Below are 18,132 nucleotides of genomic sequence, written 5' to 3'. Positions count from 1 at the left end.
TGAGTATAAACTCAAAAGCTTTGATTCTTTGGGGGACTCTTGACTTCCATTGACTTCAAATCTTCAATACTATTTTATTCATTCACTCATCCCCTGCAGACAAAAGAGTACTGATCTCTACCTGCTTCAGAAGCCCCCTTCTTGCCAGAAAGAACCAGCAGAGGACTCTGTAATGTCATAAGAGGGAAAAAACTATTTTCCCCTACCAGTAACTGCAATCCAGGGTATGATGTTATGGTAGAATCAGACAGCTGTCTATTCAATAACATTTAATAAACTAATCTCTAGATCTATTTGTATTTGTGACTAATGACAGAGCTGAGTTAGTGTCAGAAAAACACTGCCTAGAACTGCATGCAAGAAGATAACAAAACCCCATCCAATCTGAACACGTTAACAGCAGCAATGCAAAACACCATATTCTTGCTTGTTGTGGAATAGATTGTGGCATTATGTGATGGTCACATGACAAAATTAAAACAAATCAGAAGATCTGAAAGCAGAAGGAAAGCCATTAATAATGTATTTCCCATGAGACATTTAAAAAAATATGTGTAAATCAAAATTCCACTTTCCATCAAGTTTAGTACATACACACTATAGATACAAACTAAAATGTTCACAAGTCTATAGGATCAGGGCCAATGTTTTCAGCTGCATTAGGAAGAAAAGTTCTTTTCGACTATTTACTTACTCTCCAGGTCCTCCACAATAGCAGTAACACTGCTGAACATTGGTTTTATGACCTGCATCCCACTCAAGATCTGTTGCATTATATGGTAATGTTTGTTTCATGACTTGCAGTGCTTTGGCATTTGGTCCTTTCTTAAGCGCACCACCCCTCTGGGAAAAAACAAATACATTAGTTTACAAAACCGTACTATATTTCTGAAACTTCAAATCCTTTAATTTGCAAGTTATTAAAATTTGTCTATAATCAAGTAAAACACTTTCACTTGTGTTCGTGTTTTAATACTAGCAATATTTGTTTAAAAATAAATTGAAAGTCAAATGTCATCTGTTTCTAGAGTAAATACTGATTCCCAAAATATAAAACTTCCATTCAGATCGAAGTTAACAAAGAAGTCGTCACTGGAAAAAAAATCCTACTTCAACTTTCAACTTCAAAAAAATACATCCCATATTGCATGCATGAAGAAATATTCTTCTAGAAACACACCTTTGTTGTTGTTGCAAAAACGCACTGTCGACAGAGCCATTTATCATCTGAATCAATCACACTGGAATCAATATTTGGTGTGTGACACAGCTGATGATAACCTGTATAAAAAATGATCAATTGAAGTGTTATTAAATTGCCAAAAAGAGCTTACACAGAATTAGCTATATATAGTTTTAATGCAACTATAAAAGGCATTATCCATCGTTAAGTGCCAAAAATCTTAACAAAAACATTGGTAATGTTCAAAATGGTCTTTCACATTTTCTTAGTAGAAAAAATAAACTTTACTTACAGAACAGGTGTTAGTCACTTTAGCATGGCTTATCATTATTCATTGAGCTGTTTGTTAATAGCCAAAGGACTATAAAATTTAAGATCAGCCGAGCAGTCAGTCATAGCCAGGCAAATATCCTCCTTCATAAAACAGATCAAAACATCTTTTAAAATGCAGTAAATAGAAAAAGATCTAGTTACCTTGCCCACATTTATCACATATAACCATTTCATTCGGTGCTTCTGAATACTCTTCCTGACATATTGTACAGACCATTTCCCCACTTTCAGTGGCTCCTAGACAAAGACGAAAATGTGATTTTTTTCCAGATTATATCTGCAGTTGGAACAATTACCATGCATATGGCTTTTTTCATTATTTCAGTTACAGATCCATGCATTGTAGAAACGTGTTGTCACAGAGCCCAATTTCCTAACAAAAATTCAGACATTTTGTACAAACTGTATGTTACAAATATTTATACCACCTATCTAGGCTATCAGATATTTATAGGCTATATACTGCCTATTTACCATGCAGTCCATGGTTCCTTAGTATCAACAGTGAAAGTAACTGAATAAAGAATCTAAATGCAGGCCAAAAAAGTATGTATAAACAAATCTTATCTGGAAAACTGATGTTTTGTATTTATAGTAGTTTGTGCTCCTTTTTATGCAAACATATGCACCAAGTTATGTGTATCTTTTTGACAGATCTGCCCAGGGTGCCTTAGTATTAAACTCCAACACTCTTAGGAAACAAACTGTTACTTTTTACACCTATCTGCAAGCATATAAAAGCCAATAGTAATGGCAGAGGTAAGAAAAAAATTATTAGCTTGCAAACTGGAAACAAAGTTACATCTTGCTCCAATTATACTATGTATCAATATAGAAATCTGGATTAAAATATGAATTTCTTAATCTACATGTTAACAAGCACTAAAGTTTGGTAGTTATGATAAATTAATCTAATATCATGAACTAGTACTATACAGAAGAAGAACAGCAGAAGAGTTTCTCAGAAATAAAGCAGCTGATTTTTTGCCATTATGAATACAAAGCATCTCCTGTTCACAGATGAAGTGTTTAGTTTAAACATCAAGAATCAGTGAGAGCCGAATCAGATTTCCATTGCCTTTACACGAGGAAATTGTAACTGCTTTTCAGAAGAAATTGTTATCCATGGTTCATTAGCATTAGATTATCAAAATACTAGCTACTCCACAAGTATCTGAAAAAAAAAATATCAAAGCTAATATAGAATAGGTGCCTCACTTTATAACTGCACGTTTCTTTTTATTACATGAATACTCCAGAATCTGTAATGGTTTCTTATGTGAAACAGTTATGGTATTACTTTTAAATGTGAAAACATCATTCAAACCCAGGATTTTGCAGTCTTTGGTTTCTTTCCACGTCATGTTGTTTCAACTTAAACTAGTAGGACCAACTTGGCATAAATTAGGACTTGGAATTTTCTGTTAAGACAAAGTATTATACTCTATTCCCATCCAAATACACGCAATTGTGAGTATTTTTAGACACCTCCCCTCACCACATATAGTTATGTCAAAACAAAAAACCCAACACAAAACAAAGAAGTGATTGTAATGTTCAGGAGGTTTTTTTGAATATAATGGGTTTGGGGGGATGGAGGGGGGTTGTTGGCTCTCCCCCCCCCCCCCCCCAGTTCATGATGTTGGGTCACATTAAACTATATCACTCTTCTTCAGGATACAAGATTATAATAGAATCATTTAACAGATATAGTAATCTTAGCAAATAAAATACCAAACAATGACTACTTCACTGAAGTTCTTGCCTGTTTGTATGTCCTTCCAGAGAACCCAGGATTTGGAACTATCTTCAAATATAATAAAGCAGTTCTGTTTCAGTTTGTTTATCTGAAAAACAATACAGTGGAAGCTATGAGTAAAGGACCAAACAGAAGAATGTCCTTAATTTAAGTGAGACAATAATACTGTAATGTTATCATAACCGAGAAATGATACTCTAAGACTCCAGTGAAGTTAAAAAGTCATTTACCTTTTTGATAGTTCCAAGATAAAACAAGCCATCTGACCATCTAGCTAGGACATCCTGACCTTCTTCAAATTTACACAGTGGTTTTTTGGCTTTCTGTCCATCACGTAACGACAGTTTGGTCAGAGATGCTGAGGTCTTATGGCTTCGACGTAAAGGAGACCGCTTATGGACCAGTGAATTACCCACCGCTGTAGAGTCTCTAAAGGAAGGGAAGCAACAGAAGAGGTTGTCAGAATTAGTTTAAAGTAAGAAACCATGTATTTTGAAAAGTAATAGGATTCACAGCTAAAACTCACTTAGCTAACTCCAGAACCTGAGGTGACTAAAAACCTGGTCACGTTTTCAGACTTTACGCACCTTTAGTAGTGGTGCCTCTGCTACTGTAACATTCCACAGAATCTGAAAGAGGCATTTATATAAAGAAAAATCTTCTAGGAAATCAAGTAATGTAAGTGAGGATGGCAAGACACAGACCTTCTGGCTCAAGGGCTCTTCATAAAGTCATCAGAAGCATGAAGTCTACCTCAGTAGGGAGAGTAGTACTTGACAATTAACGTTGTACTTAGCAGTGAGTTACTCGGAAAGAAAAAAAAAAAAAAAAGAGGGGGGGGGGGGGGGGGGGGGGGCAGGAGAAAGAACCCAGGTTGAGCACTATGCTAACTCAAGGTCTGTATTAACTCAGGTACCTCCAACACTGCATCATGTTTTGCCACCAAGCATAGCTTAGAGGTTTCCAGCACAAGAAGACTTTCTACATGTTAAATTTCTAACGTAAAGTAAGTCTTCTTCTTTGTTAGAATCAGATCGGAAAAGAACAAGAAAGAAAAACTAAAAGATCATACAACCTCTCTTCACACAATAAACTCAAAATTAGTTACTTGAATCAATAACCATTTTTTCCTCATACAATTCCATAATATATAGCCTAAGTATATGTAAGTGCGAATATGCTGTTTGTCAGACTAACTACCCAGTACTACACTCCAAGTAAAGAAATAAAATATAGAAAATAAGATAGAACCAGATAATGCACAAAGAAGAATTTTCTTAGTTAAAGGCAAAATTTGAGACTATAAAAGTTACTATTCCTATATCCAAATGTATTTTCTCTTTAGAAACTAAACATACATAGAACTATGACAAGCACAAGGAGAGATCAGGAAGTTAAATAGGATAGGGTCAATAGAAAGACCGAAGTTTCACCTCACTTAAGATAGCTTAGGTGCATTACCAGCACCAGAAACATATGAAATAATCACAAAGCACCAACAAAACTAGTAATATAGTTTGTTTAAAATTACTATTCAGATATTAGACTTCACTCAGGTTTCAAAGAGAAGGATATCCCTTCTCCCTAGTTTATTATTTATATTCAACATGAAAGTAAAACTGGAATTATAATGGCTTAAAACGTTAGAACTATGCAAAATAGCAAAAGTTAATATTCTAGAAAGCAATCAAAAATTTTTTTTGTACTGAACAGTTTAAACCAAGGTTAGACAAATTAAAATTAGCCAGCCATTTTAAGCATACTTATAATCAGTGTAAGTCTAAACAGTAAGAGTAGTCATAACCAGCCAGCCTAATAACTCTGGCATCCTTATGCATAACTGGTTCACCAGTTTAAAGTCCCACATGAACCCAAATACAAAATTCAGACAGGTGACTATGGAAGACCAAAGGAATGAGGTGGGGGGACAGGGACAACATGGACCAAACCAAAAAGCACACCCACTTAGAAGAACACTCCTCTCCCAAATATTTTATGGGTCTCTTACAGGCTATGGATCCAAAGATCAAGCAGTAATGTTTTCATTTCTTTTAACCCTTAATGGAGTTATCTTCTGCAAGTTTTCCTACATGTTTTGTTGAACCTGTAAAGCAGCACTTTGGGCTTGTTTCACAGCTGGCACCTTGTCACTTCATTTGACACCCTTCATCATTGCATCTGAAAACAAAACCATCATTTTCCATTTTCTCCCTTCACGTCCAAGTACCAGTGTTTAGACCCACTCAGCCATATTTACCAGTTAAAGAATCCTACTAATTCTGCTGCTTCTCACATGAAAGCCATCTAAAATTACCACTGCTTTTCCCCAGTTCCAATTATAACCTCTGATAAATGGGACAGGATGCATACAGCATTCAAAGTAAGTTTATGGTTACAGGGTAGCCATTTTTTATTCTTTGCTCCTTTCCAACTAATAACATTTGTAGCCTCCGCCCCTCCCCCCCCCCCCGCCCAAATCAGGCATTGAGTTGGAAATTTCCAAGAATTATTAGAAACTGCAATTTCTCATTTTAACTCCTCCCAGACCATTGTTTCTCTTCCCAATGTGTATTACTTCTGTGTGCACCAGATTTCATTTGCCACTTCATTATCCAGTCACTCCGTAGCTTGAAGTCCTGCTATCCTTTCTATATTATTCTGAATAACCTCATACCCTTAGAATATTTCGCTATTTAAACTTACTATCCTTTGTGCATCACTGCAAGATTTTGCCCCTTATCTTGTACAGTCGCTTAAATTTTTGCAAGAGCCCCTGAAGCAGGGCCCCAGCCTTTAACACTTGTTGCAACCACATTCTACTCTTTCCTTTGTACCTCTACAGATATTTACACACCTAAGTACCAAACAAGCTCAGAAAAACGTGTCTGAAGTCAGCTGGTCAAGAGATGGGAAAAAAAGGCTTTTTCTTCATCAGTTCCACAAATCTTTCTGACTACTCACGTGTCCAACTTAGCACAAAGCAAGCTATGTTCAAAGGCTAGGCAAGGCTTGATCAAAACACCCTAGAAGTGGTTGTGAAACTATAATCTGGGCTCAGCCAATAATTCTTTTCTTGGAAAGGACTCATCATTACAAAGTATTATTTAAATACTTCAAATTACATCCACAAACCTGATTTTAGCTAATCAAACAAGTCTATAAGTTGCTGCGTGTAGTTCAAAGCACTTAGAGCAAATTCACTAACGCACCTTGATACAGTCTTGTGTTTTGATGGGACTACTCTCTTCTAGAGGTTCAAAGATTTTCTTTCCAGCTTTTTATCTGGTTTGACTTAAAAAGACTAGAGAAAGCAGCTAAAAGGCAGGAATATTTGCTATTCTTTTCCAGTACTTGAAAAAAGGTGGGAAAGATCTTACACAGAATAAGCAAAAATACACAATCAACTCATTTATTATACATAATCTATTACAAGTTCCATTAAAAAATAAAAAAAATAGGTTTATATTTTAAAAAGCCTTCAAAAGCACATGTCATTCTTTTGAGTACAGAAGTTTGTCCCAGAGCTCCATTCAAACTGCAACAAAAATATGTTGTGCATCATTTTCTGGCACAAAGCAGTCAAATGAGTCTATACATTGACTTACAGAACAGCCTAAATTCACAATAGCAACTTCAGACACCCAAGGATCTTGGGATCTTGACACACAGTAAATGTCTGAGCCAGAGAAGTAGACACTTCTCCACTGTCCACATTACTCTCTTTATGGGAGATAGTACAGCTGAAGTGATGACTAAACAGCTCATGCAGTAGCTCCCACTGTGGCAGTTTATGGTTTATCTAACAGACTGAAAATAGGGTTAGTTACCATAGTAGGCTCACACTAGCTTAATTATTGCTTTCCACATGGCTAAAAAAACTCCTCTTCAGGGAAACTATCTCCATCAAAACCATGGAAGTGGGAAGAGCTACTGTTTCAACAAGTTTACTTTAATTAGCAAGCCCTAAGTTACTTAAAGTAGGGATCGCTGAAGTGCCTTCTGGAAACACCACACAGGAAATGACAAGAAATTCAGTGCAGACAGTGTAAAAACTACATGCCTGAAGCGTTGATAATTCTTGTCAGTCATACCACAGCTCTCTCCGCTGTAGTGGAATACAAAATGTCACACCTACCATTAAAATTTCTGTTGGAAGTTAAAATGCCAACTGAGATTAACTTCTTGCTTGCCAATTTTGAACTTAAGTTTAAAGGTTCTACATTTTCCAGAAACCTACTTTCAAGTCTTCCCTAAGGTTAGCTCCATAGTGCCTTCCTACTGTACCATTTAGTTACCAACAAAATAAGTAACCTTTAAGTAACTATTTCACCACCATTTTAAAAACTTCTCTTCAAGAACTTCTCATTGCAAAATATCCAGCAGATGTTTTGGTTTTCAGAAAAACTTATCCGATATATAAATCTACTTTATCTCATTTAACTTGCACAACTAACCTACACTGCATGTCATATGGCACGTCCAATATACCTTGACTTTACAGCCTTTGCCCAACACTGAATATGTTGTGGCTGTATTCTTACTCAAGCACTTAAAATGCACATCCAGTACTTGCACACCCATAGAATCTCTCAGAAGTTTGTGGGGGAAGTAAGTAAAATGTGTCTGCATGTTGAAACACTTCAAAATAGAAGTGTACTTCCACCATTTCTTGAGAAGCTGATCTCACAAAGTACTGAAAGTGCTCATTGATTTTTTTCACCTTGAAGTCTAGATCATAATCATAGATCCTTCCAAGAAAGACAGGCAGAAGACCTTCTATTAATCTGCTTAATGAATTAGTTTTTAATATGCTTCAGCAGCAGAAGTAGCTGTCATTCTCTGTCAACACGAATGGCAACCTCCCTCTGAAGGTAAGCTACCTAAATCAGACTGAGTTGCGAACCATGACAACTAACTATGCATAGCACTGTATTTATCAAAAAAATCAAGATTAGATTTTTGTTAACTTTTGACGTGTTTGTAACACTTTCTAACTTCTTCATTAGAGATAAGAAAATTTCAATGTTCATTTAGTTTCTCTGACTCCTGTATCGCCATAGCAATGCTACAGAAGGAAGAAGTGGAAAAGTCAGGGAAAACACATGTGAAGAGGCTGGAGGATAAAATGACTGAGCACTCTCCCTATTCTTTCCAAGTGCCTTTTTCCTCAGCAGCACTGCCAGATTAAGGTCATTCATACTCCTGCACTCCTTCAGTTCTAACCACTGCTGTGGAACAACTTCTGTTAAGAAAAATTCCCTTGACAGCATTACTTTTTCAGCCATCTCAGTTCACTGATTTGTTTCACAGAATGGTTTGTCAGCACAGCAGAACAAACGCAAACAAGCAACTTGGGACACCAACTCCCTCAACAGGCACTGCCAGACTGCACGATTGGACTATAGACAGTTTCATTAACAATCCATGCAATTTCAGTAAATTTCTTCCAGACGACCTGTGCGATTCACAAATACTGCAACAGTAACAGACTATAACTACCCTATGAGTACAGACAGGTTTTGGAAGCCAAGTTAAAGGTATCAAAATTTAACAACTAAATGCCCAAAGAACATTAAGAGAAAATTTTAATCCGCTGAGACAACGCATAAAAGTGGGACCTACAGATAATCATTTATTCACAGTAAATACAAGTCACCCTGAAGGGAACATGAGTTTAGAGAGCCCAGCAGATTTAGCAGAAGGGAATTCAGACTAGCAATCATGCACACAAGCAGAGTATCCTACTAAGACAACTCACTCACACAGGTTTAGGATCTTTGTCAAAACTGGAAAATATGGTATCACACGGGAGCACAGGAGAGGAAGGTCTGGTGAAAGAACTTATGATAACCACAGATAATCAGTTTAAGCAGTGAAAGTGTGAAATTGGTGATTAATCGCAATTGTGTCTAAAGTTACAAACTATGCTTCTATTAAACTTCAGGGAAAACTTAACTATAAAAAAAAGGGTTGTAAAATACCAGCAGTCTGTTCTGCTCTCCCTAAAGCAGGACAGTTAATATCTCACAGGGATGGGGGGGGGGGGGGGGGGGCGGGCAGAGTTTCACATATGGCTTTCCAATACAGCAGCTTGCTCCCCTCCCACTAGCTATGGAACAGCAAACTGACTTCTCATAAGCTTTCTGTTCAGTTTTCCTTCCCTTAATATCTATTAATTCTCTTTTTTTAAACAAATTGAAGCACCTCACAGAAAGGTCTGGTGACTACTCAAGGCAGGTAAGCAGCAAGGTCTCACAGCCAGAAGGCAGCATAAAAGGGAAATTAGTTTTGAGAGCCACAACCATAGCTGGTTTACCCAGCACCACATAACCAACCAATGCTTCCAAGCAGCTGCTAGCCTGTGACTGGGACCTAGTACCTCTGGTAGCAGCTGGAGAGATGCTGGATCCCTGCCACGTTTCTTCCCATCTTCCTTGCAGCTCCTCTGCCATTTATAAGATCTCATGCCAAACATTATCTGGTCACTGTACCAACCATACCCCCTCCACCAAATAAAAAGATTCTGCTGAGCCAAGAAGACAGGCAGACTTAACAGGCTATTTCCTCTGCTCCAACCCACCCCCAAGCTTAGAATCTGTCTGAATCAAAACCCAAACAGTTCACTTTGCTTTTTCATAATGGCAACTTTGTTGCAACGGTCACTGTTCCAATTATACATTAACAGGCTATTAGTAACTTGCCATGAATTTCTTTCAAGCAGTTGTTACAGTACAAATCTAGACTATAGTCTATTGTTGGCTACATGAAGTAGCATGAAACCGAATATTGAACTTCCAATGTGCAGTGTCATAGAACATCTACAAAATATACTTCAACCTCCTTATATTTACACTATTTTGGATTCTGGTACAATCAAAACTACATCACCAACTGTACAGAAGAAGGATAATAAGACTCTAACCTAGACAACCCTCAGCCTAAAAAAGCAACGAGTAATGGTTTGGGCTAAGAAATACATTATCAAAACTATATTCCTTTACTACAGTTGTTCAGGATAACAATAATTCAGGTCAGAAGGGACCTTGGGAATTCTCTAGCTGTGCTCAGTGTAGCATCAGCCTTGAGGTCAGATGAGGTGGCTTTAGCAAGTCAGACCTTGAAAGCCTCCAGTGATGGGAGGCCATACGACCACCCTGGGCCCCTGTTCCACTGCTGAACTCTCCTTGTTGTGTGTGGGGGGGAAGCATTCCACCCACCTACACCCATCAGAATCTCTCCTATTTTAACATATGTGTGTTATCTCTTGTCCCTCCTGCCATGCACCACTTGAAGAGACTAATTGCATCTCACTAATCTTCTCATAGGAGCTGGAAGACTGCTATTAGGCCTCCCTGCAGCCTTTTGTTCTCCAGACTGAATAAGCCTGGTTCCCTCAGCCTCCTCTCACAGGGCAAGTGCTCCAGTCCCTGACTGTCTTGCTGGCCCCTCCACCAAAGTTGCGTAGTTTGATATCTTTCTGGCTCTGGGAGAACCAAAACACAGTTTTCTAGATGTTGTCTAAAATGTTCTGGGTAGATGGAAATAACCATTTCCCCTCAATCTTCTGGTTCTCTTTGTGTTAATATAGCCAAAGATACTACTTGCCTTTGCTCACAGGACACACTGCTGGCTTGTGTTCTGCTTTCTGTCTGTCAGACCGGCAGCCAATCTTGCAAAGCTGACCCCCAGCCAACCTTAGCCTGGAGTTCTTCCTTTAGATGCAGGACTTTACTTTTGTCTGCTGAATTTTGTGATGTTCCTGCCAGCCACTCCCTACTATCTTGCTCAAAGTTGAGGTAACCCATGTCCACTCCCCTCCTCTTTCACAAATCCTGCCATTTTTAACACAGACTGTGGTCAGGTCATGACTTATCCTTGGTAAATATATGCTGACTGTTCCTTATCACCACCTTTCCATGTGTCCAGAATGGTCTTCCAGGAAGACTTACTCCATGACTTCCCTAGGGACCAAAGCGAAGTTCACCAGTCTGTGGCTCCCTAGGCTGAGCCCATTCTGAAGACAGGTGTAACATTTGCCATTCTCTGACCATTTCAGACTACCCCTGCTCTCCACAACCTATGACATTAAAGAAAAGCCCCATGAGAACATCACAGTTCTCTTTGTGCTCTTGAAAGCTGCCTGTCTGGTCCCATGGGCCTTCATGTGTCAGGTTCACATGTTTAGTTTAACATGTTATAGCAAGCCAATTCACAGAACACTCAAGCAAGCAATGCTCAACAAATCCATCACGGATAGAAGTTAAAGGGTCATTTAAGGCAGAAAACCTTTGTTCTATCAATGACTTCAGGGCAACCACTCTATATAAGCTGTTCCTTGTCAGCAAGATGAGAAGTTGTAACTTCTTTACTCGACCCAGCTCTTCCCAGTCAACCATACTACCCATCATGATCATACATGATTTTCATGCAACACATTACTATCCTAATAGGGTGGTGTTGGTTTGTTTTTTGGGTTTTTTTTTTTATATATCCTTTGAAGTGCCTTGCATTTTGGCTATGATTTTTACTCTAAATTCTTTCGTCTGGTTAGACACTTTAAAGAACTCTAGTAATCGCATATCTTTTCAGTAGGGGGGGTGGGGGGGGCGTGTTTAAGTAGCTCTATGCTTTTAAAAGTATATCCATCACATTACCTGAAAAAAGTAGTAAGTCTTGTTTCTATTAGAAGAAGTGGTAGTAAGAACAGAGTCTCTGTAGCCCTTTCAAATGATTAGCAGCTAGACCTATGGATCTGTTGCACGTTAGAAAAGTTTGGCCAAAAGATTGAGGGGAAATGGTTATTTCCATCTACCCAGAACATTTTAGACAACATCTAGAAAACTGTGTTTTGGTTCTCCCAGAGCCAGAAAGATATCAAACTACGCAACTTTGGTGGAGGGGCCAGCAAGACAGTCAGGGACTGGAGCACTTGCCCTGTGAGAGGAGGCTGAGGGAACCAGGCTTATTCAGTCTGGAGAACAAAAGGCTGCAGGGAGGCCTAATAGCAGTCTTCCAGCTCCTATGAGAAGATTAGTGAGATGCAATTAGTCTCTTCAAGTGGTGCATGGCAGGAGGGACAAGAGATAACACACATATGTTAAAATAGGAGAGATTCTGATGGGTGTAGGTGGGTGGAATGCTTCCCCCCCACACACAACAAGGAGAGTTCAGCAGTGGAACAGGGGCCCAGGGTGGTCGTATGGCCTCCCATCACTGGAGGCTTTCAAGGTCTGACTTGCTAAAGCCACCTCATCTGGCCTCAGACACTGAGCACGACTAGAGAATTCCCAAGGCACCTTCTAACTTAAGCCATCTTTTGACCCTTTGAAGTATGACTTTCCTTAATAAGGTTGATTCATACTATTAAAAAGGAGTAGCTATCTAAGTAAATGCATTCTCATGTCCGCAATACTACAATCATTTGCGATTCTGGTTTTACTTGCTCACACTCTCCCTCAAGAAATAACTTTAAGTGGTTTAATTCTATTTGATATGCAAAATGAAATTATTAGTTTTAAATATCATTACAGAACAACGCATTTCCCTGTATATTTCACATGTAGAGAAATAGGGTAGGGCAGTCCTGTAACAGCTGTTTGTTTGGTTTTGATAATGTGTTTGTACACAAAGAGAAGCAGCAGAAGGTGGTATCAGGGAGAGAACAATGCTATCAGGTCACAACGCACCTTCATAGATCAGAACTTCCCCTTAATTGTATACTTAGCATCTCCTTGAACACAGCAACTGCCCTTTCAGTTTCTACAGTACCCAAATACAGGATTCCAAGGCAACATACCTAAGGCAGTATGAGCATGCACCCAAGCAGTGAAAGAGATAACAGACAACAAGCTGACTTGCACTGCGGGGAAGAAAAAAAGGATTTCAGGTGATCAAAACCCTCTAGATTTCCTTCTTTAAGGTTAGTCCACAAGAACAGCAACCTTCATAAGCACTCCACTGAAAGAAATTAAAAATAAATCAATCATAAATACAGTTTTATTATCCTCCAAGATATTTAGCAGATAAATACATCCAGACTCATCAGGAATGCTCTCATCATTAGCTCTCTTCCTCTCAAAGAAAATTAAACCTCTTGATTTCACTCCTCCATAGAGATTATACCTTTTAGGAAGAGACCATCAGCTTGAAATCTAGATTGTTCAAAGGGTAAATTCAACTAGTTTCAGTGCTTTCACTAACAGGTATTACCCTGGCCAAGGACCCTCCAGCAATACCTGTGGTTTTATAATTTTTCTCCCGGTGTGTTTTACTCAAAGACACACTTCCCCTCCATTTCCTGCAAGGAAGGCCTGTAAAGAAGGTGAAACCAACTCTGCAGCAAGGTCAGAGGTCAGTCACATAAAAAGTACTGCCAACTCACAAAGAGAAGATTCATATTGGCTTCTAGTCACATGCATTTCTTGCCTCCAAGCTTTCTCCTCAACTAGTATGAGGAGCACAAAATATGCTTTAAAGCAATTCTAGATGCTTCTAGTACTATATTCATTCACATTTATCTACATCTAAATATGTAAGTCCACTCTCTACCAGGAAATGAACTGCAACTTACTTGTTACAGCTGCTCTCCTCATAAACTGTACGTGATCTCCTGATGCAGGGAAGGACAAACATAACTGTATTGGTGGCCAGTCTCTATACTAACTACCACTCTTTCACCTATTAAAAAAAATATATACCTCAACAACTGGTGACTAGCCACATTAAGCCAACTTTTGAGAAGCATCTATACCCAATCTAAAATTCCTCCCCAGTAGAAAAGACAAGCTGTTGAGAAGCCACACACCTATGTTTGACAAAATAGGAGTTAACTGTGGAAAACACTACTACATTATATTCTCAGTACAGATCCACATGTCACCCACTTGTATGTAGCTCCTTGCAAAGATCCTTTTCACTCTCACTACTTCATTACACACATTCTTTCACTTTTGCCTACCCTCATCCTCCTTCCACCAAACAGCAATGAACCTATTAACCTGTACTCTTAATACTATAGGAACTAAGCTTTTTTTCCTCTTTCCTGCTTTCAAATTAATTGTAATCTGAGCTCTCAAAAAAGCAACAAACATTAACCTGTTAACTTTTACCAACCTGATTACAGACCAAAAGAACAAACAACTGGGAAACTGTTCTCTTATCCCATGCTTTTGACAGTTTAGGTATAAAACATCGATCCCTTTTCCCTTACACTAATTCAGGAGAAAATCATGCTATTACCTATTACATGTTTGACCTTCTGAAGTCACGAGCGGGGCCTAACCATCAGAAATTCAAGAAACAAGCATAATCCTACACTGGCAGGCCCTTTCACTTAATTATGGAAGCCCTCTCCTTTAAATAGCGCCCAGATACTTGGCGAATGGACGGTAATCCCTAGTAATTCAACACTAGTATCCGTGCCCGGAGCATCCAACACCATACCATATTGTTCTCTTTGACTAACAAAAGTATCAACCCACTCTTCCTACAGAAATCAAAACACCAAAGAAAAGAAAACACGTTATCGCACATCCTTTCAGCCAGCAACAGTTCCCCATGTTTTAGCGAACTAAAAAGGTAAGCTTTAAGCACATTCGAGCTGTCTGGCTTCACAACGACTAAGAGGCGAGGCGTTGCGAACAAAAAAAGAAACGAAAAATAAAGTTACCAGCGAACACCACCACCCCCTTTTGTGCGGCTCTTCCCACACCCGAGTGAACGCTGCCGGCTCGGGCAATACCCCTACACGGGAAGGAGAACAGAGCCCCGCGGTACCTTCCGCGCCACACCGCCCCGGCCCCGCGCGGGGCCCGCAGCCTGCGTCCCTTTGTTGTGGTCACCCCGCAGCACCGCTGACCCCGCACCGCCCGCCGGCGTCCGCCGCGGAGGAAGCTTCCTCGCCCGCCCCCGAAGGCCTCCGGGGTCCCCCGCGCCGCAGCGGGGCCCCCCGCGCCCCCTCCCCGACGGGTGGCGCGGCCGCCGCGGGGGGAGCGGGATGCGGCACCGGCGGCCCAAGCCGCGGGGCGCGCCCGCCCACCCCCCACCCACCCCCGCGCGGGGCCCGGCCGCCCCTCCCTCCATCCCCCCCGCCGCGGCCCGCCCCCCCACCCCTCACCTCATTCGGTCTCTCCAGTGGTGCCAACCGCCTCATACAGGGAAATCAGCGAGCACGGGAGCCTCCCCGCGGCGCCCCGGTGCGGCCGGGCCCTCGGTGCGCGGCGGGACCCCCCGGGCACGGACCCCGCGGCGCAACGGCGGAAAGGCGGCGGGGGAGGGATCAGACCCGCTTCACAGACAGCCCGGCTCCACCGTAGCCCCTCGCCATTTTTGTTTCCCGCGGAGGAGAAGCTGGTGCATTCTGGGAGCACAAAGGGCCTCGGCCCCGCCCCGGCGGGCCCCGCCTGCGCCGACAGGCAGCTCTTGGGCCGGGGGCGGGGAGGACGAGCGCCGCGGCGGAAGGACACAGGTGAAGCCGAACCTTTGCCGCTGGTGAACAAAGAGGGACTACTTTAGGCGTGCTTGCCAAGGCGGAGATCCCTGCCCGCCGCCCGGGACTCGTTGCGGCAGTGCCGAGGGGTGCTCGCCGCCCCGCTCAGCCGCTGCCTATTGTTCCCCGCCGCACCTGCGGGGAGGCGGCCCGGGCTCGGCAAGCGCCGCCCGGCCGGCCGCGCCCACCGCTCCGGGGGTCCTTAGCCCGGGCTCGGGGCCGCGGCGCGGTTCCCCGCGGGGAAGGGGCGGCCATGGCATCTAGAATGATCCAGGGCAGGTGGGAGCGGAGCCCGGCCGGCCCGGCCCGGGTACCGGCAGCTGCTGCGGCCGCTTAGCTGGTGCCGAGGGCGCGGGGTGCGGGCTGGGCGGGCGGCGGGGCGCCCCTTTGCGGCGGCAGGCCTGGGGTTGCTGCCATTTTAGGAGGCGGGCTGAACCCCGGGGTCTGCTAGTACAGCTACCGCCAAAACCCAAGTGAGATAGGCTTTTCGCTTTCCATCACGGAGAAGAGAGCAAGCCTGCTTCTGCCGATGGTTTCTTAGACTGTAGTATTGGACCAGTCCCCGTAGTCCCCGGGATCCAGCTGCCCCGTACAGCAGTGGCGCTGGTTACAGAGCTTGGCCTGGCTCCGTAAGGGCAGCTGGGCAGCGCGGCTCGGGCCTTTGAGCCAGATGGGAATACAAACAGGGGATCGGATCTCACCAACTAGCATAACGGACTGGAGGGTGAATGTCCCATTCCTGGCTCTGTCCTGCTCATGCTGCCCCAGCTCTCACAGCCGCCTTCCCTCCTAGGATAAGCTGATGAAAGGAAGACACTGGATGGGCTTGCCATCCCAGGAGGGGGCACAGGGAGGGAAGCCTGGGCAGAGCACCCGAATACGGCTTAGTCTGGCCAGCTCCTAGTTACATCCGAATAAAGCAGTATTTATGATTGAAATATCTTACGCACAGTTGTTTTATATACAAGTTTTCGGGGAAAGTTCTCTCCTGGATGCGCTGACTAGACACTGTTCAGTAGTCATGATGGCCTGCTGCTAAAAACAGACTTGCACGACGCAAAGACCCCCATCCACTCTTTGCGGGTTTTCACGTACTGCAAACAGCAGTCAGGTACCACTAGTGCTAAAGGCAAAGGGGTCACCAGCAGGAGAAAACAATTGCACTCAATAGGAGATATATGTGCATACAAGTTTTTGGGTTTTATTCACAACAGTGGTGTGAGAACCGGTGTGTAGCTAAGTTAAATAGCAAACTTCCTACTCAGCAACTGAGTAAACATGATTAAACGTCAATAATTGGCTCCCTCACAAATTTTTTTACTGTCAGACTTGGAGGGTCTTACCAGCCTTGTCCTGCTGTATCTTTGCAATAACTTAAGACTTGTCAAATTAGAATCACTCCCCTATAATGTAAATTGTTTCACCACCAGCACCGTAAAAACCCCACAAACCCAACGTACAAGCTCCTGACCAGCAAGACACATGCTAGCTCTACCCTCCTTGTCCTTACAACATTGTTCCCAAGAGCAGCTCGCATAACCCCACTGCAGAATTGCGGAGCTGCATGGCCTTGTCCTATCTATAAAGCACCACTTGTCACAAAGCTATGAGTTACTGCTGGAATAGCATTATCTGAGGGCAGCAGAAAAAGAAACTAGGATTTCCTACATTATATAAGAAGAATTAGGATTTGATAAATTATTTTTCTGTTACAGGGGTTGCCCTATTTAGGCCAGAATGTACCCCTCAAAGCTTGTTGCCATTAGCTTTATTACTACAAACAGCAGACTGTATCAGTACTTTCCCACAACCTAGATTCCACATAATATCTTTCTCGAGTCATAACCAAGGAGCACAATGTAAGATTATAGCCAAACACTAAACAAAATTATTTAAAACTCTATCCTTTAAGGCCAGCTATTACTGATAGCTAGAAAAATTCCAAGCCATATGCTTCATACACTCACGCCTCACCCCCACCACCTTAATTTAGTAGCTCATACTGTAACATCCTTTTTTAATCAGTTTAACAGGTCACTGAATCTCCGTGTGACAGGAAGCCCCTTTCTAGAGTAGTGACAGTGTTGCTCCTACCCATCCGATCCCTCTGCTAGACCAAGTAAATACTGAGTATTTACAAGTATTACAAGTAAATGGCTGAGGTATACGTAGACACACAGGACTTCAGAAATTTGCACTGGAAGAGTCATCTCCATTGTTCCTTTACCCAACCTGACCAGATTATTACAGAGTTGGGGATCTTACTGGAAATGTGCAAATGACCCTTTACAAATGATTTTCAAGTTCAAACACTCAAATCAGAAAACCAGTATTTGCAGCAGCAGGAGGATCCTTGTTAATTACTGGTAA

At 41.9% G+C, this 18,132-nt stretch overlaps 1 protein-coding gene across 3 annotated transcripts in view; it reads right to left on the bottom strand.

Annotated features, from left to right (window-relative positions):
• MTF2 (metal response element binding transcription factor 2) overlaps positions 1-18,077 on the bottom strand; it is a 29,036-nt gene extending 10,959 nt beyond the window's left edge. The window contains exons 1-6 of one of the 3 annotated variants that reach the window (XM_080407101.1): positions 15,391-18,077; positions 3,506-3,704; positions 3,282-3,363; positions 1,658-1,753; positions 1,181-1,281; positions 695-843 (exon numbers count right to left, since the gene is read on the bottom strand). In XM_080407101.1, coding sequence (XP_080263227.1) covers positions 695-843; positions 1,181-1,281; positions 1,658-1,753; positions 3,282-3,363; positions 3,506-3,704; positions 15,391-15,395 — 632 coding nt within the window. In that variant the 5' untranslated portion in view covers positions 15,396-18,077. Of the gene's footprint in view, positions 1-694; positions 844-1,180; positions 1,282-1,657; positions 1,754-3,250; positions 3,364-3,505; positions 3,705-15,050; positions 15,248-15,390 lie in introns of those variants that run through there. The other 2 variants (XM_080407102.1, XM_080407103.1) reach the window with 2 other exon arrangements.
• Positions 18,078-18,132: the final 55 nt, after the last annotated feature.

This window comes from Falco punctatus (genome assembly GCF_963210335.1).
Source record: "Falco punctatus genome assembly, chromosome: 11".
Taxonomy (NCBI): Eukaryota; Metazoa; Chordata; class Aves; order Falconiformes; family Falconidae; genus Falco; species Falco punctatus.
Note: the sequence above shows the minus strand (reverse complement) of the source record. Positions and strands in the feature narration are given on the sequence as shown.